This window comes from Labeo rohita, chromosome 23 (assembly GCF_022985175.1).
Source record: "Labeo rohita strain BAU-BD-2019 chromosome 23, IGBB_LRoh.1.0, whole genome shotgun sequence".
NCBI lineage: Eukaryota > Metazoa > Chordata > Actinopteri > Cypriniformes > Cyprinidae > Labeo > Labeo rohita.
Window position 1 is genome coordinate 19,347,193 of NC_066891.1, and position 25,485 is coordinate 19,372,677.

The 25,485-nt window shown below is 36.6% G+C and overlaps 5 protein-coding genes across 8 annotated transcripts; 2 read left to right on the forward strand and 3 right to left on the reverse strand.

The window, feature by feature from the left end:
- The first annotated feature begins 913 nt into the window (after nt 1-913).
- Nucleotides 914-2,842, forward strand: guca1b (guanylate cyclase activator 1B). The gene is made up of 4 exons (XM_051095858.1): nt 914-1,399; nt 1,525-1,674; nt 2,029-2,143; nt 2,320-2,842. The coding sequence occupies exons 1-4, from the start codon at nt 1,199-1,201 to the stop codon at nt 2,445-2,447; spliced, it is 594 nt and encodes a 197-aa protein (XP_050951815.1). The 5' UTR covers nt 914-1,198; the 3' UTR covers nt 2,448-2,842.
- A 1,343-nt stretch (nt 2,843-4,185) lies between these two features.
- Nucleotides 4,186-9,431, forward strand: oard1 (O-acyl-ADP-ribose deacylase 1). 2 transcript variants are annotated; one of them, XM_051096716.1, is made up of 6 exons: nt 4,186-4,329; nt 4,983-5,051; nt 5,301-5,469; nt 5,559-5,617; nt 5,716-5,828; nt 6,444-9,431. In XM_051096716.1, the coding sequence occupies exons 1-6, from the start codon at nt 4,252-4,254 to the stop codon at nt 6,544-6,546; spliced, it is 591 nt and encodes a 196-aa protein (XP_050952673.1). In that variant the 5' UTR covers nt 4,186-4,251; the 3' UTR covers nt 6,547-9,431. The 2 variants fall into 2 exon arrangements, with proteins under 2 accessions (XP_050952673.1, XP_050952674.1); XM_051096717.1 differs by having other exon boundaries at nt 4,248-4,329; nt 4,983-5,062.
- Nucleotides 7,425-12,738, reverse strand: apobec2b (apolipoprotein B mRNA editing enzyme, catalytic polypeptide-like 2b). Its single transcript, XM_051096715.1, has 2 exons — nt 12,287-12,738; nt 7,425-8,361 (listed from the first exon to the last, which is right to left on the reverse strand). Exons 1-2 carry the CDS (start codon nt 12,571-12,573, stop codon nt 7,827-7,829), a joined length of 822 nt encoding a protein of 273 aa, XP_050952672.1. The 5' UTR covers nt 12,574-12,738; the 3' UTR covers nt 7,425-7,826.
- Nucleotides 12,739-17,796: 5,058 nt separating this feature from the next.
- On the reverse strand, nt 17,797-23,297 carry si:dkey-109j17.5 (zinc finger BED domain-containing protein 4). Of its 3 annotated transcripts, XM_051097119.1 has the most exons (4): nt 22,890-23,297; nt 22,472-22,532; nt 22,134-22,298; nt 17,797-21,755 (listed from the first exon to the last, which is right to left on the reverse strand). In XM_051097119.1, the coding sequence occupies exons 3-4, from the start codon at nt 22,281-22,283 to the stop codon at nt 20,010-20,012; spliced, it is 1,896 nt and encodes a 631-aa protein (XP_050953076.1). In that variant the 5' UTR covers nt 22,284-22,298; nt 22,472-22,532; nt 22,890-23,297; the 3' UTR covers nt 17,797-20,009. The 3 variants fall into 3 exon arrangements, with proteins under 3 accessions (XP_050953076.1, XP_050953075.1, XP_050953073.1); XM_051097118.1 differs by having other exon boundaries at nt 22,134-22,532; XM_051097116.1 differs by lacking the exon at nt 22,890-23,297 and having other exon boundaries at nt 22,472-22,857.
- Nucleotides 23,298-23,576: 279 nt separating this feature from the next.
- On the reverse strand, nt 23,577-25,209 carry ccdc115 (coiled-coil domain containing 115). The gene is made up of 5 exons (XM_051097120.1): nt 24,955-25,209; nt 24,711-24,814; nt 24,524-24,627; nt 24,205-24,381; nt 23,577-23,889 (listed from the first exon to the last, which is right to left on the reverse strand). Exons 1-5 carry the CDS (start codon nt 25,060-25,062, stop codon nt 23,759-23,761), a joined length of 624 nt encoding a protein of 207 aa, XP_050953077.1. The 5' UTR covers nt 25,063-25,209; the 3' UTR covers nt 23,577-23,758.
- Nucleotides 25,210-25,485: the final 276 nt, after the last annotated feature.

Here is a 25,485-nt window from a genome sequence, read left to right on the forward strand (position 1 = left end):
ACCAAGCAATGCTTAATTTTGTTCAGTCTGTGGTGTAAAAATGTCGCTTTAGCAATTAAAAAAAAGTGTCGAAATAATTTTTGGTCCCAAATGTTTATCAGTTTTACTGATAGTCCACTGTATGAAGAATTTTAAGGTATAATATGTCACAGTTTACTTTATTTTGCTATCCTCACTTACATAAATGAACTATAGTATTCTGAACCCACTAGTAAAAAAAAATATCAAAAATTATATCTGGTGTCTGAATAATTTTTGGTTTGACTATTTTTTAATGTAAGTACATAGTAAGGCCACCTAATATAAAGTGGGATTGAAAATGTATATACACTGAAAAAAAATCACTCAGAAATAGTAAATTCCACAAATAATTACAAAGAAACCACAATTAACACATTTAACTAAATGTGACAGTTTGAAGTAGAAAAAGAAATAGTATTTTCTTGTAGAATGTACTGTAATAATCTTTGTTTTATATACAACCATTTTTTTACAGTGTATATCCCATCAAACCCCCTGTAAGACCATCATGGACACCCAGGGGAAGATCCAACGTGAGATTTTTCCCCCTCAATGTTAAATTATGATGTTATAGTGTATTGAAGTAAATTATATGACGATATGTTTCACTGATGCATTTTTGAGTTTGTTTTTAGTAATTAAATGGAGGAATTTTCTGTATTTGGTGGCCTTGAACTTAAAAGTCAATAAATCTAACAGGTAAAAATAAGCAGGTCGTGGTTAACGTTTTCACATGAGACCCTCAGGGAGTCCTTGAACCTTAATTGAGGAATAGAACGCTCTGTGTACTAAATGATGAGTTATTTCAAAGCTCTTGATCTTGTTTCAAGCTAATTGATTCAGACATGGATTGATATGAATAATCCCTTGCAGTCATGTGACCCAAAATAGTCCTTGTGCTGAATCCCAAGCCAGTAGAGCACCTTCACTGAAAGGTTGAGGTTACCTTTACACTTTGGTGCATACTGAAAATTTTAACTTCTACTATTTTTAAAGGAGCTACACATTTATATCCTACATCACACATTTTGGTGTTGTATCATCGGTTTGCGGCGCTTAAACGTTTATTGGGATGTCTGGATCAGAGAGAACTCCAGGACAGTGAAGCTGACAGATGTGATAATGGACATTTGTTGTTGAGAAGCAGAGCTTGTGTTCTTTATTGTCATCTTTCGCCATGGGTCAGCGACTCAGTGATGATTCGGACGATAAAGAGATTGATGTTGCTGAACTGCAAGAGTGGTATAAAAAGTTTGTGGTTGAATGTCCAAGCGGAACGCTCTTCATGCACGAGTTCAAGAGCTTCTTCGGTGTAACTGGAAACCCAGAAGCGGCTGATTATATAGAAAACATGTTTCGTGCTTTTGATAAAAACGGGGTAAGTGATTCAATTTCAGTTACGTAAGTTATATAATATAATATAAATATACACTTTGATTTGCTTATTTAAAAAATGAAGCTTTTTGACAGTTCAATCCTCCTTTCCTTTGATTTTCTTCATAGGACAACACTATTGATTTTCTGGAATACGTTGCAGCCTTGAATCTAGTGCTGCGAGGAAAGTTGGAGCACAAACTGAAATGGACCTTTAAAATGTACGACAAGGATGGAAGTGGCTGCATCGACAAAACAGAGCTCAAGGAGATTGTGGAGGTAATCATTTCCCATGTCTTTACATATTGTCAACATGGTCAGATGGACTTAAACATCAACTGAGGTTATAATACTTCTGTGGTTTACCAAATTAAGGAAAGAAAAAAGGATAAAAACCATAATTGGGTGTGCTCTGGTTGCATGTGTACTGAGATTAGAGTTACATGGCCTGTTTCATAACTTTCACCTTGACATTGAAACTTACTAGTGAGGATTAATCCATATGACCTCTGTGATAGCAAGACGTTTGTGTGAAAACATGCTATTATACTTTTTATTATTACTGTAAAGATGACATTTATGTGTTTAGGAATACAAAGTAAAAAACTGGACACTTTTACTTTGCTTTTACAGTCAATCTACCGACTAAAGAAAGCCTGCCATGGTGAACTCGATGAAGAGTGTAACCTACTGACCCCAGATCAGGTGGTGGACCGAATATTTGAGCTAGTGGATGAGAATGGAGATGGTAAAACTTACTATGATTCATTATTTTTTCTACAATTATTTAATGGTTAAACCAAAAACTAGTCTTGTTTAAGTTCATTGATGTTAATAATTAATCAAACTGGAAAATTCTAGCTTTCTGCTCAAAGGCTTTTTTGAAAAAGCAGCTAATGCTGAGTTTCTTTGCTGTGTCCTCAGGGGAACTGTCTCTGGATGAGTTCATTGACGGGGCACGACGTGACAAGTGGGTCATGAAGATGCTGCAAATGGACGTGAACCCCGGGGACTGGATCAATGAACAAAGACGCCGCAGCGCCAACTTTTGAACTCCATATTCACCAAAACAACCCTTAACATAAACCTACCCCTTAACCAACATATAGAGAGCATGCATAGTTTCTCAACTACACTCTTAGTCTTGGTTCATTCAAGTGAATTTAAGCCAACAGTACTTTCTTCTTTTTTGACAAACAGAATTTATTCTATCTGCGTGTAAATATTCATGTTTTCTTTATTGTTTCTTTCATTCTTGTTGTTACGATCTGTAGAAGGCTCACTTTTGTGACTGACTGGATTTCTGACTTTCTATTATGATTATTCTGCAAATGAGGTGCACTTGAGTTTTCTGTATGTGGCATATTACTTATATAGCATGAACAACAACGATCAGTTTCAAATTGGCATATCTGATGTTTGTAAATATACCTGAATATTGTAAAGAATTAAGTCTCTTGAAGGTCTCAATTGTAAAGGAGTTTGCATTTGTAAATTTCTCAAAAATAAAAACTTACCAATTATAAATTAAATGTACCATTAATTCATTTTTTTTATTACGAAGTTATGCTTGTGTTTGAAAAAAATGGTAATCATGGGTTTATTGTGTTGTGTTAAATTTAATTAATGGTAGTATTAATAATAATAAGTAATAATAAGTATAGTAATAGCACTTAAAATTTTAATGATTGCGTTGATTTTTATTTTGATTTGATTTTAAACGGAGCAAGGTACCAAAACCCCCAAAAAATCTCTATAGCAAAATATTAAAAGTTGTTTCAGACTATTTTATTAAAGAAGTCCTATAATTAAATTAACATCATAACTCATCACTGATGTTTTATCACTTGAGAAGGTTCAAATGCTCACTGATGCTCCAGAAGGAAAAACCATGCATTAAGACCCAGGGGTGTAAACTTCTGAACAGAATAAAGATATGTACATTTTTCTTATTTTGCCTAAATATCATTTTTTTTAATTTAGTACTGCCCTTCAAAAGCTACAGAAGATACTTACATGTTTGCTAGAAGACAAAATAAGTTAAATTTACCCTGATCTTTGAATCCTCTGGAGCATCAGTGAACATTTAACCTTCTGTAATAGTTGCATATGAGTCCCTCAGTTGTCCTCAGTGTGAAAAGATGGATCTCAAAATCATACAGTCATTGTTGGAAAGGGTTCAAATATACAAAAATGCTGAAAAATAAAAGAATTTGTGGGACCTGAGAGATTTTTCTGAAGAACAGCGGTCAGTTTAACTGTTCAGGACAAACAAGGGACTTGTGAACAACTATCACTAAACAAAAAGAAAAAAAAACACAAGTGTGGATCATTCAGGTAACAACAGTGTTAAGAATCAAGTGTGTGTAAACTTCTGAATAGGGTTATTTTTATAAATTCAACTATTATTTTTTCATGTGGACTATATGTAAACGTCTTTCATGTGAAATATCTTATTCAGGTCAGTACTAAATCAAATATAACATGCATTTTGTATGATCCCTCTTATTTTGGTCAAATTAACATTTTGCAGATTCTGCATGGTGTATGTAAACTTCTGATCTCATCTGTATTTGCACTGCAAATGGTTGTAGAATAACCATTAAATCTTGATGTATGAGACTGTTTAAATGAATAATCAAACAAATGCATAAGTTATAGAAGCCTGTTTGCCCTGCAAATAATATTCATTTATATGTAACTCTTAATTCATTATCAGCCTTCAGTGTCTATCAGTGGATTTACAATAGTCTGCTCTCCCGCTCCCTGACGCTAGATGGCACTCAAGCTTATCCATACAATGAATTTAAACCTGAACTCAAAGCAATAGAGAAACGTCATGTTTATTTGTCGTATATGTGTTCACAGTCGTTGACCTCGAACTTATATGAACGTTTAAAGGGACTTAAAACACACATCATCTTTTTTGTCGTGGTAAGTTATCAGACCAGCTGTAGCCAGAACTCGACGTGTCTAAGTAGTGGCTGTTGGTTAACTTAAACATGTAAACACACCTTAGTTTGCTTCACCTCAATTTGTATTTACTTACTGTTGATTATAAACTTGATCATTATAGGCTATACAGGGGAATGTAGTTAGTTTGTAACACTGGAACGGTGTCATCGTATTTTAGTAAATAAGTAAGATTTTAAGAGCACAGCTCAATCATAAAGGTAGATTTTAACAGGTTTGAGAGGTTTTAGTATCATTTCTTCGTAAATGTTAGGTATCACAGGGTTGTTTTTTGTAATTTTAAACAATAATAATTGCATTTTCTGTTGACCAAAACGGTGTTTTTGCTGTTTCTTGAATTTGCGTTTGACTGTTATCCATTTTACAGGAAGATGACTGTTCAGTTTTGCATATTATACCATTTGTGTTTTTCAGTATTTAGTATATTCTTCTGAAGTCAGAATAATTAAAAAAAACAACAACAACAACAACAGATATACCCCAGTACTTGCCATATAGCGTGACAACATGTCCCATCGTTTGTGTGTGTTAAATGACCTCTATATTTCTCCTGTACAGTAACACAGGAAATGTTCAATAGCTTTATGTAGTCAAGGTCAAATGTGTCTGTACAGAAACTCATACCAGTCAAGTCCCTGCTCAAATGTCAAAGGCATCTTATGGACAAGATCGTGCGGATAAAGGTATGGCGAAAGTAAGCATGTCTTCATTTGATTAACTTTACTTCTAAAAGTCTGTTATACTTTTCAAATCTCTATAAGGATTGGCAAAGAATTTCAAAAGGCTTTTCAGAATAAAACAAAATGTAATTGGACTGTTGGCTGCGGTACAGGCAAAATTGAATTCGGATGCATTATCAGGCCATTGTCTGGAGGCTGGAATGATTTGTGTCTTGTTATGATTGGGTTTGTGGTCTTGCTCGTTTATTGCAGCTCCCGTGCAGCTCAGGATGGCGGCTGCTGCACAAGAAAGGGGATTTGTTCAGCTGTCCGCCCACCGATGCCCTGGCGCACTGCATCAGTGAAGACTTCCGCATGGGAGCAGGGATTGCCGTGCTCTTCAAGAAGAAATTTGGTCGAGTTCAGGATCTTCTTGCTCAGCGTGAGTGTGAATTATCATTACTGAGAGGTGGCGATCATATTACACTAATTTCGTTCTCAGTATTCTTTGTTGTTTTCTGTTTTTTGCAGAGAAGAAACCTGGGGAATGTGCTGTCCTTAGAACATCTGGTCGTTTCGTGTACTACCTGGTAAGATGGCCTGTAGTGTTTAGATCACTTTATTCCACATCACAAGCGTTGTTCTTGTTAACAAAAACATGCCTTTTCCAACTTTTTTCCTGCACTAGGTCACCAAGAAAAAGTACTACCAAAAACCCACCTATGACATTCTCTGGATGAGCCTCATGTCAATGAGGGACCACTGTGTGGCCAATGGCGTTAACAGTATATCCATGCCTCGGTAAACTGACACGTTTATAACAACAGTGTTGTTTTTGATTTAAAGGGATAGTTCACCCAAAAATGAAAATTCTGTCATTAATTACCCACCCTCATGTAATTCCAAACCAGTAAGACCTTCGTTCATCTTTGGAACACAAATTAAGATACTTTTAATGAAATCCAAGAGCTTTCTGACCCTGCATAGACAGAATTGTTTAATAGAGTAAAGTCGTTATTTTTGTTTTCTTTGAACACAAAAAGTATTCTTGTAGCATCATACAATTAAGGTTGAACTGCTATTTTAACAAAAGCTTTCAAATTTAATTAAAAATATCTTAATTTGTGTTCCGAAGACGAACAAAGGTCTTACAGGTTTGGAACGAAATGAGGGTGAGTAATTAATGACAGAATTTTCATTTTTGAGTGAACTGTCCCTTTAAATCCAGATATTGATTGTCAGTTTTCTTATTTTGAATATGATTCTAGCTAAAAGACTTGAAGATGACAATAAGAATAATTTTGCAGTTGTCAGAACTCAAAACTAGCTTGATAATTACATTTTAAATACTAATTTGTAAAGAATTAGGGTAACTTTTCTTATAAATATACAACTGATGTCATTTTGTCTTGCTAGGATTGGCTGTGGCCTGGATAAACTGAAATGGGAAAATGTGTCTTCCATTATCACCGAAGTCTTCAAGGACACAAAAATCTCCATCACTGTGTACTCAATCTAGACCACGGCAGGTCTGCAACTCACATTATTTCTTAACCGTTCTTAAAGAATGGTTGGAGGATGGCTTGTTATTCCAATGGAATTTCACAGCATACTTTAAGGTGTATAGGGTGTTTATTATTCTTGTTTTGGGAAATGTAAGCTCTTAAGTTCCAGTTATATACACTTAGAATATGTAGTTTTCCCCCCTAAGTTAGATTCCATTGTTTTCCATCCTCCTGTTGTATCTCTAAACTGTACAGCTGTTCTTTTCACCACTAGAGGGTGTGAGTTTCATTGGATTGTTTGATAAATAATGCTTACTAGTTAGTATTTTCCCATTAGATATCACTAAATTAAGTGTACCTCAAATATAAATGCACTATAAACGTCTCATAAATAGTAACTCAACAATTATTCTGCCTTATTTCCAATTGTTTCTTTAGTACTGTGGTTCTCAACCCTGGTCATGGATATGTTTAAAAGCTGTCTCATTTCAAAAGCTGCGCCCTCCAAAGGTCGCGTTAGTCAGCCGCATACGTCACAGAACCTCTCTCATTTCAGAAAAGCAACCATTATAAAATTCTATGTTAGTCCTCATGAGGCATAATTACAGTCATTTCTGTCTCTGGAATGTAATGGTCGACAGATAAGGCAGACAAATGTGACCTTTGGAGGGTGCAGACTTTGAAATGAGACGCAGCGAAAATTTGCAGTTTTGGGGGGACTCCAAGAACACAGTTGTGATTCACTGTCTTAGTATATTATAAATAGCATTGAAAAACATAACAGCGTCATACTGCTTTCCTTAGATTGTGCTCATGATAGGAAACTGACTCATCTTAATTGTTTTACATACAAGGAGACTGTTCACTATGCCATTATTTATTATATCATTTCAAAATATTAAAAAAACAAAAATTAAAAAGACAAAATTAGAATATTTAAACATGAGCAAAGCAAACTGTATTTTAGTTAACTGGAATTTCATGCTTTAATTTTACACCTAGATGTTCAGCTTCTAAAATTTTTCTTAAAATGATACTTGGTAAAATCACCTATATATTTAAGGTATCCATCTAAACACTATGCACAAGTGTGGTTTGGATTCATTATGTAAGTTTAAAATCAGTTAATAAAGTCAATCCTGTGATTTCACAGGACAAATAGTGTTGACAGAGCAAACAATGCTGTTGTAATTACAGGGACATTGTAATAATTAGCTTTTAAGTACTAAATTTGCTTAAAGGCGGTGGCCAGGCTGTAACAGTCTTAATCAGAGGCCAGCTGCGGCTCCTTACCCTACTTTAAAATATCACACAACCTTTCATCATAATAATCATAGTTATCTTGACAGTCCTCCCAGGGTGTAAAGTTTTCTTCCTCGTTTTCAACGAAAGTAGACCAAACGTAGGCAAAATCCACAGGCCTCATCATGCGTATTTTACACCCCGCCCTAACTAGCGCCTGAAGTCCGGCTTGTATCTCTGGTTCCTCCCACTGGAAGAGTCGGGAGCAGTGGATATTGAGGCGAATCGTCTTGCGTGCTTGCAAGATCTCTACGAGCTTAGCAGCGCAGGCTGTGCAAGGGCTCGAGGACATGTACCAGGTCACCGTGTAGTGGAGTGACTTGTCATAATAGGCCAGCACCTGTTGAAAGAAGGCATCTTCGGCATGCGAACCCGAATGCTCATCCTCCAGGTAACCACGAAGGCCATCTGTCTCTCCAGAGCCTCCTTGTATGTCTACCTGGTAGCACAGGAAGGTCTTGTTGCGCCCGGAGGAATATTCCACGTTTTTAAATTGGAATTTAAAGAAGGTCGGGTTCATTCTGTCCCTGTGGGAGGAAGGAGGACATTTGAAAATAAGACTTTTATCACAATCTGTTGTGAGAAAGTGTGACTTAGATTAAAGCTTGAGCATGCTACGTGACTTTATTTCTGAAGATTTTAACAGATTATAAAACATCATATGCTTGACGACTTTGTAAATGGTTACAGAGGAAAAAACAGGACTTTCAGGCCCTGTTTAAACTAGTTGTTTTCGTTTTAAAATGGTGTTTTAAAATCAACACTCCTCATCAACACTAGCGTTTTCACTGTGTTTCAGAAACGATCTCTGTCCACACTACACAACTGAAAACGCATGTCACATGGCCATTCATGAATACTAGGCATGCATTGTTTACATGGTCATCAAGGATACGCAGCGGGAATGTGGGCAGCCATGGCTTTGTTTTCAAAAGTCTCCATTTTGGTCCGGTTTCACCTTAAATGCAACCCTGGAGTTTTCAAACTAAAACTAGGGTTTGCAGTGTTTTTGAAAGTCTCAGTTTTCAAGGGTCGAAAACACTGGAGTAGTGTAAATGATAGGTGTAACTGTAACAAAAGTTATGGGTTTTAAAATGCAAAAGGCACTAGTGTAGCCATAGCCTCAAAAACGCTGCAGACCCCATTTTAGTTTGAAAACTCCAGGGTTGGCTTTCAGTGTAAAGGACCAAAACAGAGACTTTTGAAAATGACGTGGCTGCCTACATTCGCTCTGTATTGACCTTGATGATCATGTAAACAATAACATCATGCTCATTATGAATGGTCATGCGACATTCGTTTTGAGTTGTGTAGTGTGGACTGAGACTGAACTGTCTGTAACGCAGTGAAAACACCAGTGTAGACGAGGAAACGAAAACGCACTATTTCTGTGAAACCTCTCAACTCCAACTGCTCCAACTGCAAATATAGGCAAAAATCTGTGAAAAAGTTGTGTAATGTATTCCAGCTTTAAACAAATGAATGTATTAACTTTGGACAAGAAGTGATTCTCTTTGTGTGGCCATTAATAGGCCTCAAATGGACTTAATGGGCTTGTATTGATCACTTCGTTTAAATAAATTCTTATGAAATCTCAGGTGGGTTTTCTCTTGAGTTTTATTATGTTTAGAAGGTAGTAAGTGGTGAGACCATGAACTTTTTTGGCCCTCATGTACACTACGTGGCTTAAAGGGGTCATCGGATGCCCATTTTCCACAAGTTGATATGATTCTTTAGGGTCTTAATGAAAAGTTTATAATATACTTTGGCTAAAAATTGTCAATGGTAGTGTAAAACAACAGCCTTTTACCTTGTCAAAATGAGCTCTGTAAAAATAAACCCTTTCTGATGGAATGTGAATGAGCTTTGTTCGCCCTGCCCCTCTCTGTGCTCGGAGAGATTTTTTTTACTTTAGCTGCATTTGACAGGCGATCTGACAATCAAAATGCAGAATCCGTCATTTTTGTCCGACAAACCAGACAGAAGAGTAGATTAACGTTGATGGACTTGAACTTGAAAAATTGTGTGTATTGATGTATTTCCACAGAAACAAGATACCTTTTGATGTTCATTCATGTTTATTTTGTCCTATACACAAAATAAAGGTTGTTTACAGTGCCATAGAAGAACCTTTTTTGTCGAAACCAGCGATAGGCAACATCGGTCCTGGAGTGCCGATGACCTGCAGAGTTTAGTTCCAACTCTAATCAAACACACCTGAATAAGCTAAAAAAGATCTTATGGATTACTAGGGCTACAGGCAGGTGAGTATTTTTTTTTTTTTTTTTTTTTTTTTTTTTTAAGGTTTGGAACTACCAACATAGGCACTCCAGGACCGACGGTGCCAGTGGCGATTTCTTTAAGACTGCAAGGGAAGCTCAGCTTCCCCTATAATGTCACAAAATTAATGGTCAAATTATGTACTATTGTATTAACATTTTATTGACTAAAAATGCGTTAGAAAACGTTTATCTCAAAGACGAGTTCGTTCAGAATCAGTTAGATATAGCAGGTCGGCTGACTTGATTTTCTTCTCATACATTCCCGTAGCGTCACAGTGCATTTCCCCGTTGAAGCCCAGCGTCCATTGACTTCAATGGGGCTGCTTTGAACGTTTTTTTTCAGTGCTTTGAAACTAGACGGTCATTGGATAAACGCTGCGATTATGTCCCGCCACGGACGCTCAGCGTCTCTGGGGGTGAATGAGGAGCAAATGAGGAGTGGGCTGGCCTGGACTCCGAGCTTCTGCGTGATGATTGGAGGGTCTGTCGAAAGATTGCATCTCCTTTTGACTGACAGCGATTTTGTACTATAAGGAATCGCTGAGGCTATTCGCGCTCAGTCCCATCGTGGATTTCTCAAGTTCAGTCGAAATAAAACTGCTGCAACCTATTTCTTTATATTTGCTTGGCGAAATTGCTTGATTTTCATCATACATTTCACACAATTATACACCACATTCCTTGTTTCACTTTTACAGAGTTTAATATTTTTTTAGATCGTTCATTCATTCATTCATGTTAATATTTAATGTAGTAATCAATATATATATATAGATTACTACATTAAATATTAACATGGAGGATGACTATAAATTAATATATATATATATATATATATAGTAATCTTGAAAAATTTTAACATAACATAATGAAACCTTATATTTCTATTAAAATACTTTAGAAATAAATAAATAAATAAATCTCCATAATAACCTTATTTAAATTGCAAAATATTTATACTATATAGTAGCATCTGACTAAAAGAAAAAATACATCATATTTTGCATAATAAAACTAAAGCTTTTTTTTTTACGATTGTTTGCATTGTGACTTACTTATAACAATAAGGCACATTCTTGTGAATAAATAAATAGACAATTTTACGATGTAGGCCGAAAATGAGCTTCCCCTATTTGACAGACCAGTAGCCGCCACTGGACGGTGCCTATCCCTGGTTTAAATGGTTCTGTTTCACAAATGGTTCTTTGTAGTGAAAGAAGTTTCTTTAGATTGTAAAAAGGTAAGAAAGATGGTTCTTTAAAGAACCTTTGACTGAATGGTTCTTTGTGGAACCAAAAATGGTTCTTCTATGGCATCGCTGTAAAGAACCTATTAAAGCACCTTAATTTTTAAGAGTGTAACTAGTAAAGAGGAAGAGATGATCGCTTCATGTGCCGCTTGTATTGAGGAGCTACAGCGATCTGTCGCAATACAATATAGAGCCACAAAACGCTAATTATCATTAGAATTTTCTTAAAAATGACACCTTTTTAAAGCTGAGACCACTGACACCATTTTCAATGTGTGTTCAGAACATATCAATCTTCATTTTCTCCCAACATTTTGCTCCCAAAAAGTAAGTCATTTTTCTTTATGTCTGGTCCTAATGTTTTATATTCAGTTACAGAAAAATGTAGGAAGCTGGATCAAAAATAAGACTGATTACTCTTTGGTTAACTGCTAGTTTATCAGACTAGTTTTGTCTTAACATAGAGGGTTTATGCAACTGGCCCCAGAGCTACTGAGGACACAATGGATTAGTTTTTGTTTTGATGGTAACACACCAAATACACACAAAAACAAAAGAGAAGGGTGGAGTGAGCAGTAGCTCATTATCATTTAAAGAGACTTGCACCGAAACGTCTTGCTTAGAACAGAGCTGTTTTTGACAAGGTAAAAATTGTGTTGTTTTACACAACCATCGAGGAATTTTAACCAAATTGTTTTGCAGATTTCATGAAGACCCTAAAGAATCATATCAATTTGTAACTTAAATGGGACATCGGAAGCATTTTCCACAAGTATGAACTGTAAATAAGGCACAAAGTTGTTCCTTTAAAGCTATTGATCCAGTGACAAGCTACATTTTTTTTCCTGAGGGTGTACCACGGTTCTTGCTGAAAATATTACTGTGGGATCCAGATGTGTAAGTGAAAGATGTTTGACGTACCCTACAATGATTTCAAACGGAGGCAGCTCCATAGGCTCCAGCTCAAACTCCTCATCTTTGACAGGTCGTTCGGCTCCTTCTGCTACCTCCCCATTTCCTTGAGGCGCCTCTTCATTTTTTTGCTGATTTTCTGGGGCCTTCTCTGGCTTCTTAGTCATCTTTTCATTTTTGTCTTTGTTCTTTTCTTTCTCTTTTTCAGGTTTACTCTCTACCTTCTCCACTTTCTTTTCTTTCTTCTTTATCACACCGCCTTTACTGGGGGTCTTGCTGTCCTTTCTGTCCGCCATGACTTGATGAAATGAGTGTGCTAGCTGTGAGCCTGTGAAGGGTGCTGTTGATTTAGTATGTGAGTCAGAGAGATGACAGCCTGAATATGTTCCTAAGTCTGAGAGTTAAAGATGAAGATAAAGATAACTCACTGTCACAAACAGGAGCTGGTCAGAGCTGGTGGGAGACTGAAGGGCAGCTGCTCTCTTGTTTCCATGCTAAAAAAAGGACAAAGTATAATGGGGGGGTGGAATTTTATACGTTCATTGTTTAAACACGTCACCGCCCCGTTTTGTTCAACAGGTGCATCAAGTAGCCATTTTCTTCTTGATCAGTTTTAAATGTGTTTTGAGCATTGACGCTTAATGCCATACAACCCAGATTGATCAGGTATTTGCTTTTCTGTTTGATCAGGATGTTATTGCTGTTCACACACCAACAACAGGCAGTTTATTAATAACTGTAGTTTGGCAGAGCATTCAGAATGACTCAGTCTCTTCACATAGTGAATGCCATAGTTCAGTTACAGCCTTTACTACCCTCACATCAAGGTGGTCTAAAGGTCAGCATGGCACTGGCCAGTCCACAAAGAATCTAATTTTTGCACTCCGTGACCCCTTGGGTAAACTGTGTAGTTACTGTTACTGTTTACAGACACTTAAGATGAGTCAAACTCAAGAAGGTAACATTCGCAGATGTGAAATATGGTGTATTTTAAGGTTAGAATCCTGTACAGAGTGCTCATGCCCCCACTACCAATGTGAGTCATTAGTAATGTGTTACCAGTTCCCTGCCAGCTTTTGTACACATTCTTGAACCTCTGCCACAGCTGGGAAACCAGGGAAAGTCCAGTGGTTTTAGCAATGCTCAGGATACTAGCTTACCAGGCAGTATACACTGTGTACTGCCTAGTATTTTTAAAAACAGTATGTGAAACAGAAGGTGTTATTCCATCATAAAAATTTTCAGTAGTTGTCAAATTACCTCATCAAGTATGCTTGTATCTATCTATCTTTCTATCTATCTATCTAAAATCGATGATATGTGACCCTGGACCACAAAACCAGTCATAAGGGTCCATTTTTTAAAATTGATTTATACATAATAAATTATTAAATAAGCTTTCCATTGATGTATGGTTTGTTAGAACAGGACAATAATTTGGTTGAGATACAACTATTTGAAAATCTGGAATCTGAGAGTGCAAAAAAATTCAAAATACTGAGAAAATCACCTTTAGAGTTGTCCAAATGAAGTTCTTAGCAATGCATACTAATCAAACATGATGTTTTAATATATTTACGGTAGGATATTTACAAAATATCTTCATGGAACATGATATTTACTTAATATCCTAATGATTTTTGCCATAAAAAAAATTATAATTTTGACCCATACAGTGTATTGTTGGCTAATGTTCCAAATATATTAATGCTACTTATGACTGGTTTTGTGGTGCAGGGTCACATATATCCAACTTTATCTGTATACATACAGTACACTCACGTAAAGTGCATGTTTGTCACAAAATTACAATTATTGTCATTGCAATAATAATATTGCGTAATAATAATAATGCAATTATTATTTCATTGCAGATTTGGCAAACTATTCAGTGCGTTATGGTTTGCACACTCTGGAAATTAATTTCTGTTTCAACATGTTTATGCTGCATTGAGCAGTGCAGCCAATCACAGGCATATCTGTTGATTTCTTGAACGCAACAGCCAATCAGAGGTGTTTTTACGTTAGAATCCACTTACTGTTTAAATTGCTGGAGTTTTTGTTCCAAAGCCACTAGAAGGCAAGCCTGCAACCATTAGCTGAAAAAGCATAACGGCTAAAGCTAACGCTTCTGGTTTGGCATTTTTTTCAATGGATGTCAATGGAGGAGAGGCTTTACTATGCTGAATAAACAGCTTTTTGGAGGAAATGGCTTTAAAATCATTTAATGAATCGACAGCCTATCTGCTAATCTTCAACATTTTTGTTTTGCACTAAACAATACTTTTGGATTGAACTATTTTTAGAGTTTACCATTAAAAAAGGTGTTTTAAAAGAGAAGTCACTGACTTTTTACGACAGGTAGGATTCAGCTTACGGCACTTTTCATTTAATCTTATAAAATCCGTAAACAGCGTCTGAGCATTGCACAAATCTGACTGAAATAGTAAGAAAATCTCTGTTTTGTTCAGGTGTCGTGTTTAGCATGCCACAAATCATGTCATTATAACAAAGTGTAGACAAGATGTAAGAGATTCATTATGCAGCGTAGAGAACTTAATTAATTATAACGTAACTTTGTGAGATAGTGCTTAACTAAGATGAGTGACAGCTTTTTAGTAATTATCCAACTTATTCTTTAATGCAGAATTAAACCTATGGACAAGAATTCCAGTTCATTAGCCACTATAGGGAAATAATGAGAATAACAACAAGGTGCAGTAAACGGTAAAACTGTTTGCACTATAAACCAGTATGTTCATAATTAAGATAATACAATAAAATAATACTTTAAGACACACCAATTTGTAATATCAAGCAGCAAAATGTGTTTTGTACAGCTAAAAATAGCTGGACGCGGAAGAGACTGGAAGCCAGACCCACAAAATTTACAAATGAGCAGGGTGATATAGGCCTGATATAGGCATATCTCAACTATATGATTGCTTGTATTATCGCTCAGCTCTATGTGATTTTTAAGACATGATATTAAGATATTGCACATAAACATTAACGTCATGTTTTTTGAGCTACCTTAAAACAGTGTTTATTTGTGAAAAGCACTGTACAAATAATTTTGACGTCACCTATGTAGGCTACAAAGGTTATTGACCATAAAAAGCAGGTACATTTATTTTTGGAGTCATATATAAGATCTGTTAAGGTTGTATGCCTATATAGAACACATTCACCGAAGGAAATGTTGATGATACATCAGTTATGAATAGTTTAAATATTACTCTATAAATAGCTGGAGTCATATATCCTCTGTTATAAAAGTGGATGTACTCATTGTGTAAAATACAATATCTCACCTTTGGAGTCACTTTTTTTGTATAAAAGCATAGCTACTATTTCATTTTATTTCATTTTAGATTAATTTACATTTTCAATAACGTGACTCCCTACTTGTAGGTTGAACTTCTAAAATGCAGTTTAAATGCAGTTTGAAATGGCTCTAAACGATCCCAGCTGAGGAATAAGGGTCTTATCTAGCAAAACAATTGATAATTTATATACTTTTTTACCTCAAATGCTCGTCTTGTCTCGTCTCTGCGATGCGCATGCGTAGTCTGTGTAATCCGGGGTAATACAGTTGGGGTATGTCGACGTAGCGACGTAGGAGATTTTGAAGTTGGGGAAGTTGGGGAGTTTTTCGACATACCCTAACTGTATTGAAAAGGAATACACAGACTTCACACAGAGCTAGACGAGACGAACGTTTGAGGTTAAAAAGTATATCATTGTCAATTTGTTTCGAAAATGGACAATAGTTTTGCTAGATAAGACCCTTCTTCCCCAGCTGAGATTGTTTAGAGCCCTTTGAAGCCGCATTTAAACTGCATTTTGGAAGTTCAAACTTAGGGGCACCATTGAAGTCCACTATATGGAGATAATTCCTGAAATGCTTTCCTCAAGAAACATAATTTCCTATCGAATGAAGAAAGAAAGACATGAACATCTTGGATGACAAGGGGGTGAGTAAATTATCTGTACATTTTTGTTCTGGAAGTGAACTACTCCTTTAATGTGCATAGCGTGTTTTTTAACCCTTTTTTTTTGTAAGTTTAATTTTTTGTAAGTTAATGTGCGCCCGCGAGTATTAAGCTCGCTGAACTGCTGCTTCTCAACAGTCAAGTGAAATGTGTCGAGCCTCTCTGCGTGGAACGTTTTTTGTTCATGTTAATTAATCAGTAAGCTACATTCATTATATTCTATTATGACTGCAGGATGACAGAAAACCTCATTAATTTTACTTGGTGCATCTGAGGTTTCATTTCAAAGCGGTAGATCACACGTGTCTTTCAGCACTCAAGTGAATTTGTGCTTACCAGCTGACATTGGATCTGCTTGTTACTAGGTGACACAACTGTCCCATAACTAGCTCGTTTTCACACTTTTTAAATTTGTTACGGCATGCATGACAACATCGACATCTAGTTTCCATATTAGGGATAAAAAGCTAATTTAGCCTAATTGTTTTAAAGTCTTCCCTGGATTATTAGACAATAGAGTATTATTTATAAACTGTAATAGTATTGAATGAGGAAAAAAATGCTTGTTAAATTATTCTTACTTTTTTTTATAACTGTGTTAATGTTTAGTTTTTAATATCTGGTTAATTCATTTAATTTTAGAAGCAACATAAATTTGATGTTGGATTTTATAAGCTATGTGTTATGCATAATAGCAAATAAAGTTATTAAATGAATTAAAATATTTCAGCCTTTTGTTGACAAATTTAACAGCTTGAGGTGTGATTAATTTATAGTTTAACTGGGACAAAAATTAGGTCACTTTTATTTAAAATGGATGTTGTATTTAGTCACCCCTTGCCAGTGATAAATATTATTTTCATAGCAAATCCAAAAGTTTTTTTTCCCGTAATTCAGTTTTTCGTTTAGGTGCATCAATCCATTAATTCACTTTTATACAAAACTATGATTCGCACTCACATAAAACAAACTTCGCTTTTCGTTTTATTAATCCATCACCAGAGGAGTCTGAAAAGAGAAGTTTGTTTTATGTCAGTGCGAATCATAGTTTTGTATAAGCATTTTCATAGCAAATGAAACTGACCAATTTACCACATGAACACACCTACACATCACATTCACCACAACTGACTGACAGACATCCATTGTTGGTATAGATATTGCAATTGCGAGCAGGACTGCAATTTCTTTTGAGGTTTGACAAGAAGGGAAAGCGTGACAATGAGGAAATGAAATTGCAATCGGAGCCACTGCTATTGCTGTTTCAATATGGCTGGGCCATTCCTGCGTGAATGTTGAAAATGAAATGTCAAATGGACTTTGCTTTTCCATTTGAAATTTGGCAGACGTTGCAAATTACGTGTGCACAAATAGAAAATGCAACTGCAAGTACAGTGTTACCCAGAATATGATACTGCAGTCCCTCTGAGAATGAGTGGGAATTCTGAAATCAGGATTCACATCCCACATACACACACACTCACGAATGTTCATTATATCTGCACTGCAGCAACGCCGCCCCGCCTTACACATAAATCTGTTTGAAATTGAGTTTATTGATTGAATGTCCTTTTGCTATTTCTTCTCCAAATGATCAGAATTACAAGCACGCATAAACATGACTGTTGAGATGCGCAACCTGCGCTGTAGTTATAACTGTAAATGCACACAGACATCAGTGATTCTGCTAGAAAGACAGTGAAAATGCTTGACCTTTGGCATATTCCTGTATGCAGTTACGACAGGACAAAAAGTCAGGTTTCATAACAAACACTTTTTACTGAAATGGAAAAGTCTTTTTCACAACAAAAGGTCCTTAATGCACAACAACTCTTCTTAATATCCCACAGGCTTGGTTGCTCTCCGTTCAGCCCTGCAAGCTAGGAGAGACTGCAGTCCACCATCAGCGTTCTCCAATTCCCCATAGGCCTGAAATGTAATTATTTTCAATTACAAAACCTGCCTGCAGCTTTCTACCGGGTGGGTTTTGTACACAAAGAACCCACACAAAAAACCTGTCAGCCACACTGTAACTCTATTAAACCACTTTTTCCTAAGATTAATATAAAGCTAACTATTATACACCAAATGTTTGATAACGTAATGTTTAATTTAGCCAGAAATGTACTAGTATTTTTCATAAATGTGTTCTGAGAAAGCATTTGGCTGCAAGAATAGTGTATTTTCTGGGGATCTACATCATGCTGATAGTGAAGGACAATTATTAAGTAAATATTGAACAATTAATCAAGAATAAGTACAGTGTGCACTGCACTTTTATGATGCTGTTGGGTTTTTGGGTGATGAAAGTGAGTAGACAGAACATAATGTCTGAGAAACGTCTGCAATAAAGGCAACTAGGATCTGATAAAGACAACCTGATCTCATGACAAAAATATAGCTGTGGGAACTTTTCCACAAGATGCGAAATACGTAGCGCCATGTACATTTCGTGACACATTCGATGTTAAATGTCCGTTTGAAATATCCATTTAGTGGCGCTATAACTCTAATGCTCCATGACGTTTTTAAAATAACATACCATCCGCAGTACACCAAAACCTACCCCACAGTATGAACAAAAGCAAATGTGACATAAAAACACAATCACAAGCATGCCGTTTTAGCTTGTTTTTCAATCTCTCACCTTTCAGCTCTTTTATCGTGAGTTATTTTTTTCACAGGATTTATACCAAGGATTCCGTATCCTAATGGTGTGTTCACACTAAACTCGAATTGTATTATTTGCGCAAGTAGATTACATACAAAGTAAATGCAAAGACGCAAATGCAATGCGAATGACACGAAATGTGCAACACGTTTGCCGTGAACGTGATGTTCGCCTCAATCAAAATTCGTGTAATGCGAAGAGCTTATTGACATGTCTAGTTGTATCAGAAAATGGAAGACAGCATTATTGTTGCCCAAATGTATCATATAGGTATCTAGAGCATAGAAAACAACTAAAATCAGTTGTAGTGTTAGTTGTATTGTATTAGCATGGCTCCAGAGATGCTATCAGTAAAAAAATTATATCAGTGTATATAACGTTACAGTAGTAAAATGTAACACACATTAATTCAGGATTAATCCTCATCCGCCTCTGGATGGTGCTGTGAACCCAGACACATTGGCGCTTGGCTTTCTGGTGGATTTGGGACTCCCACAACAGGTACAAAGCAGCGATCGTAGTTATCTCCACCATGCGTGAGTGTGTGACACGATGCGCATATTCGCTTCATGTTTGATGTGAACACTGATCTAGCTTATTACATCCAAAAAAGTGAAACATATGGCTGTAATCATAACTGTGTATGAAAACACAGTTTTACCACCTCTAGTGTTTATTTCTGTTGGAAACTGCAATGATGTGTAGTTATTGGTACGTATTTCGCATCTATCGAAAAGGTCCCCACAGGTTCATTTTCACCATGAGATCAGGTTGGATGAGTCATAATAGGTAATAAGTTAACACTTTATAATAACTTTCATTTCCTTTTTTCTTAAATTGCATTATATTTTCAAATAGACAGATGAAAGTTATTATAAAATAACTAATCTAATTTAGGTCTAGCCTTCTGTACATAACTAAAAAAGGAATTTTTGCTGACAACAGTATTTTGTTTACTTTGGGGTAAATGTACAGTTTTATAGATAGATAGATATCAGGCACAATCCCCATTTTGCATCTGAGGTGTTTGGTTTTATATCAGTACAGAGAAAAGCTCTCTTTGCATTTAGGACCAAAGTATCCTATAGTTAGCCTTCAAGTAAATCAGAGTGTCCAAGTTTTTTGGCAGAAGTCGGCATTGCTCTGGTGTGAGCGTCTTGCTAACCAAATTAAATATCTGGTCCACTGATGTGGTTGTTGCTGGCACGGTAAAAACTTTTTTGGCTACTTGTGAGAGCAGGGGGAAATCGATAGACTTGCGTTTCCAGTATTGTAGTGGATCCTCATCTGTTGGTTCTTCATGCAGATATGTGGACAGCTCCTGCTCCACAGTCTTGGCCTGGGCTGTCGGCCTCTGCTTAATGAAAGAGAACAGCTTGCAGCGCTTGGATGGTGATGGCTGGGCCTCTGAGTGATGTTCTAGCGGACTCAAAGGCCGAGTATGCTTTCCAACCTCTTCCAGCAGGACCTGTTTGTGCCAGTCGCTGTCACTGCTCCAGGAGAGCTTGAACTGTGGGTCCAGCGTGGTGGCTGTTACATAAAGAGGGTCCTCAAGAATGCCTGCCAGTCTGCGGTCCAGAGCTTGAGACAGTCCCATCACGATCCCAGAACACTGGTGAGTTACGACCTCAGCCAGATGCTTGCGCAGACCTAGCACACAGGGCAGGGCTAGACTGATGGACACGTGCTTGTCTCCTTGGACCATATCTGAGGCCTCCTCGAAAGGCTCCAACACCTCAACCAGCTCCCGCAGCTCTGCTTTTTCTAGGTTCCCAAGGACTAGGTCATTTCTATCCACAATGTCTTCAAGAAAATCCATTGATTCCACCATTTGCCGCAGTATTTTTAACTGAGCGTTCCACTTTTGTGTACATGAGGGTCTTTGCCAATTTGTCGAGGTGCTGGAGCCGAACACTTGGACAAGTTTTTCAGGAGCCACTGTAGAAATTATGTAGTTGTACAGGCGGGCTGCTTTGTTTAGAGGAGCTGATATTTGAGGGGAAGCACAGACGCCTTCCTTCACACACTGAGCTAGTAATCGAGCAAAGCAGTCTATTCTACTTCGACCAAGACACTGATCTAAAGATTTGTGGTTTTCGTTGCTACTATTAGCTTCTTTGGCTTCTCCTGCACTAGAGTCTTCATCGCTACCATCTTCCTCATCCTCTTCAGCATTTCCAATGAGACTGAACCCAGGAAGACGAAAAGCACATGTATTTTCACAGGTCGACAAGTCTGCGACGACTCTAAACACTTTACCAGACATTCCATGGGATTCAGAGATCTCATCAAACTCACTTAGCATTTGCTGAGTGTTGCTGTGATCTGCAAGAGGTAAGCATGCCAAAAGAGCCGATCTGATGTGCCAGTCTGCGTTTATGAAATGGCAAGTCACTCCGAGAAACCCAGCACCCACAGCGCTGCTTCTCCACAGGTCAAGGGTCACACTGCAGGACTCGGCTCCTTTTAGAGCCTGCTTAGCAGCTAGTTGCACTTGGGAGACGTATGCTGGAAGGAGCTGCTGTTGTATATAATGGCATGGTACCGGGATGTAACGGGGCTCCAGGAGCTGAAGAAGCTCACGGAAGCCCTCGTATTCCACTATCTGTGCCGGCTGCAGGTCTCGGATGATCATCTTGGCGATGGCTTCAGAGATTAGGGATTGGCGAGGGTCACTGTAGTCAAATTTGTTCATCCCAGCACCGCTTTGAGTGATCACCCGACCAGTTGGAGGACCAGTACATGTCTGCATTGCTTCTCTTTTCACATCTTTCTTCCTCACAAACTCATCATACATAGCCTGATGTTTGCGCTGTGAATGAAAATTATATACAGGTGAAATACATATAAAACATAATCATGTAAACATATATCTAAACACACACAAGGAGCATAATATTAAAGGTTCTCACTTTTTGACTACAGGGCTTCTGTGATATTTCCAGTCATTTGTGTATCATAAACAGACTTTGCACTAACACAGCACATTTTATTAAAATATTTGAAATAATTATTATATTTTTTGTCTTAATTTCTATAACTACTTAACAATTTTAATTATTTATTTTTTTTTAATTTAAATTTTAAATGTTCACGACCCTGAATAGTGGCTGTGCATAGATGCTTAAACCTCTCACATTTGTCATGTTATTAGATACAAAAAACTGTTATATAAAAAATTAACCCTTACCTTCAAATGTGTAACAAAGTTAGACGTAACTGTCCTTTTAGCCTGGATCCTTGTGCCACAAGCTTTGCAGTTTGATTCAATTTTGCCATTTTCTCCCTCACAGACGATATTGAAGTAATCCAGAATGGAGACCCTAGATTTTGACGCCATCAGTGATCTTCAAATCTTCCACGATATGAGCAAAAATACAGTAAGAATAACACACTTAAAAACGAGAACAATGGAAATCCTCTTTTGTTTTCATCAAATATAAGTCTAGCTTTTGGGTTTCAGTGTTAATAGCCTCGTCTCAGCATAGAGATAACAGGATAGTAATCTGACCGAGATAGCGTGTTCACCTGGTCTGACACTGATTGCATCGTCCTGTCATTGTGAAAACATCTTCTCGGTTACACGTCTCTGTAAAAACATGAAAACAGACGTCCGTCAAATGTGCGTGAGCGCGTAAACGATATTATGCCCGGTGTCAGTTCCGACCGTAAACATCGCTATCCGCTAGCAGCTCTTTTCCGATGAACACCAGGAAGTAGACGGCGAATGGGGAATATATTTATTTATTTATTTATTTACCATTCCGCCTCCGTTTGAATGGTTTGATATTATTCGTGAACAGGCGCTTCCAACTTGATACAAGGCTAATGAAGTAACCACAACAAAGAACGGGATGTGTGTATTTCTCGTTTTGTATGGTCATTTAATGCTTAATTACATTTAATCTTTTCGCTCAAACATAAAATAAGAGGCGGGGATACTTACTGCTCCTGCACGTTTACCGTTTGTATTTGGTTTCAGCAGGGTTTTTGGACGTCAAGAAAAAGTTTGGTAGACACTAAGCAGACAAGAATTAAAGTACTGCTTGGATTCGAGAAAGCATCTTATCTTCTTCCAGGTAAGCGTATGTAGCTTGTCTTTGTTTAATCTAACAAACACCTAAAAAACCTGCACTCTTTCACAATTCAGTTTAAAATGGAAAACAACATACATTTGACTATGCATTTTAATGATCTGTCTATTACTGTGAAGCTGCATCTGTACTGTAAAAAGCACTATGCAAATAAAGGTGACGACTTCACTTAGTTGAATATCTAATAACTAATAATTGCAGGGGTATGTACATTTAAAAGGACAAATTTGTGTTCAACAAACATAGAGCAGGTTGTCAAAAACAACTGTATGAATTAAATAGATGTACTTTTATACATTTAGAATAATCCTGAATACAACTGTGCATTATTGCTCAAAAACGATAATATGGGTAATCAAACACAGTTTTATTAGGATACATTGTTTATATAATAAGTGTGTCTTCAGTGATCTCTTGACATGTCAAACATTTAATATTAATCAACTGTAGGATTCATTCGGTCTATTCAGTTCATACTAAATTTCAATAAATAAATCTAAATACAAATGTGCATTATTGCTCAAAAACGATAATATGGGTAATCAAAGACAGTTTTATTAGGAAAAGAACATTGTTTATATAATAAGTGTGTTTTTAGTGATCTCTTGATTTAATATTAACATTTAATATTAATCAACACAGTAAAACTGTTGGATTCATTTGGTCTATTTGGTTCATACAAAATTTCAATAAATAAATATCCTGAAATTGAAGGTCACAGTTATTCCTTCTTCATTTCTGGTTGAGTTTTCTCTGTCTTCTCTTGCTTCTCCTTCGTCTGTGCCTGCATCTCTTTTCTTGTAGCAAGTATTGCACTTTGTAGAGTTGCAATTTCTGCTGAGAGAGTGATGACTGGGGAAAATAAAGTGTTTTTTTAAAAAGTGTTTTGCATAAAATATACACAGAATACAAGAAATGGTATTTCCAAAAAACAAAACCAAATAAATGATTAAATGCATATTAATAAACATGGATGTAAATGTGCCAGAATTAGCCAAAAAGGCTATTTTTCATCTGTAGACCCTTAACAAAATGTTTTAAAAAAATGTGACGTTGAAATAATACTTAAAATATAGGCCACAAAGCACATCACACCAGTATACTACAGAGGGATAAAATTAAATATAGCGTAAGCAAACAATATTTATAAAAGACAAAAGAGCTCACCTTCTTTAAAAGCAGACTGAGCTTGTTTCAGATTTTGTGGTACAAGGATTCCAAACCACTTCAAAGGATCTCTGTGCTCTAGTGTGGGTGATTCCGCCTTTGTTTTTACTTGAGGGTCTGTCTCCTGTTCCTCTTCTTTAACCTCCTTTTGTTTGGTATTTATTCGCCTTCTAAGACCTGAAATTTTCAACAATGTTGTCATGAACAGAAAAAATACAATTACAGCTTTAGGTCCCTACATGTATAGTATTAGATGAATAAACAACAAGAAGGAAAGACTCTTAACAGATCAAAACATAACACAGTAAGTCAAACTCACCTGTCTCTTTCGCTCCGATGTCTTCTATTGTGTTATTTTTCAGGTCTTCTGTTTTATTCTCTTTTCTCTCACATTTGAACTCAGCCGTTCCACCTTCCAGCGCGCTGTTATTAAGGCAAGCACATGGATCTATGTAAAAGTCTTATGCACATGGAAATGTTTCTTAATTGTATGTGACGATACGGACCTGGTTTCAACATAAACAAGCGGCTCCATCTCACTAGCGTACTGCAGAGCAGAAACTTGCTTATTTCCCATTGAATAACGTGCTTTGGCAATTGAAAACCATCCCTGTGTTAAGATAATTAATGGTGTTATATTAAGAATACAAATGAAAATGTTAATGTACAACATGTAATTATGAACAGGCTGGATTATATTGCCAATATTAAAATGTGTTTGACCGAATCAAGTGTAAATAAACGTTTCACCTCCTCTATAAGAGAATTAAGTTTGAGTCGTTTCTCCTCCAGAGCCTCGAGCTGGTCCATGAAAAGCAGCAACTGCTCGTCCAAACGAAGCGGTTGATCAACACCCATTTCTGTTGATTTATCTGGCCACACAGATTTGAACAGTACTAAAGAACAGAAAATACACGACCTAATGAAGAATGAGAAGAGACGTATTCCTGTAGAACGCTATCGGAGTGATTTGAGAACCTTTACCGGTCACGTGACTACAAGTCACATGACAACAGCAGTTACGTACAGATTGCGTAGTGTAGTATGAATTCTGTGAATACTTTATATTTTACAGGATTTATGTTACATGCTTATTCAAGCACACATATAACGTTCAAATTATTACTATTTTACATAAAAATATGGGTTGAAGAGTTGTGTAATAAATAGTTTTAGCGTGTATTATGTGTACTTGCTGAGTATTTCGCTAGCATGTGCTGCATTTGTGACATTTTAAAGTATAGACTCGAATTCGATATAATAAAAAAAAACATTCCAATA

What these genes read in the sequence shown, in the direction of transcription:
- guca1b (XM_051095858.1), top strand. Translation starts at nt 1,199, where the DNA reads ATGGGTCAGCGACTCAGTGATGATTCGGACGATAAAGAGATTGATGTT. An exon ending in GTGCTTTTGATAAAAACGGG is followed by an intron (nt 1,400 to 1,524) that starts GTAAGTGATTCA and finishes TTTTCTTCATAG; the next exon opens with GACAACACTATTGATTTTCT. An exon ending in AGTGGATGAGAATGGAGATG is followed by an intron (nt 2,144 to 2,319) that starts GTAAAACTTACT and finishes CTGTGTCCTCAG; the next exon opens with GGGAACTGTCTCTGGATGAG.
- oard1 (XM_051096716.1), top strand. Translation starts at nt 4,252, where the DNA reads ATGTGTTCACAGTCGTTGACCTCGAACTTATATGAACGTTTAAAGGGA. An exon ending in ACATCATCTTTTTTGTCGTG is followed by an intron (nt 4,330 to 4,982) that starts GTAAGTTATCAG and finishes GTGTCTGTACAG; the next exon opens with AAACTCATACCAGTCAAGTC. An exon ending in AACAGTATATCCATGCCTCG is followed by an intron (nt 5,829 to 6,443) that starts GTAAACTGACAC and finishes TTGTCTTGCTAG; the next exon opens with GATTGGCTGTGGCCTGGATA.
- apobec2b (XM_051096715.1), bottom strand. Translation starts at nt 12,573, where the DNA reads ATGGCGGACAGAAAGGACAGCAAGACCCCCAGTAAAGGCGGTGTGATA. An exon ending in CCGTTTGAAATCATTGTAGG is followed by an intron (nt 8,362 to 12,286) that starts GTACGTCAAACA and finishes TTCCTCCCACAG; the next exon opens with GGACAGAATGAACCCGACCT.
- si:dkey-109j17.5 (XM_051097119.1), bottom strand. Translation starts at nt 22,283, where the DNA reads ATGGCGTCAAAATCTAGGGTCTCCATTCTGGATTACTTCAATATCGTC. An exon ending in ACTTTGTTACACATTTGAAG is followed by an intron (nt 21,756 to 22,133) that starts GTAAGGGTTAAT and finishes TTTCATTCACAG; the next exon opens with CGCAAACATCAGGCTATGTA.
- ccdc115 (XM_051097120.1), bottom strand. Translation starts at nt 25,062, where the DNA reads ATGGGTGTTGATCAACCGCTTCGTTTGGACGAGCAGTTGCTGCTTTTC. An exon ending in CATCGGAGCGAAAGAGACAG is followed by an intron (nt 24,382 to 24,523) that starts GTGAGTTTGACT and finishes TGAAAATTTCAG; the next exon opens with GTCTTAGAAGGCGAATAAAT. An exon ending in TCAGTCTGCTTTTAAAGAAG is followed by an intron (nt 23,890 to 24,204) that starts GTGAGCTCTTTT and finishes TATTTTCCCCAG; the next exon opens with TCATCACTCTCTCAGCAGAA.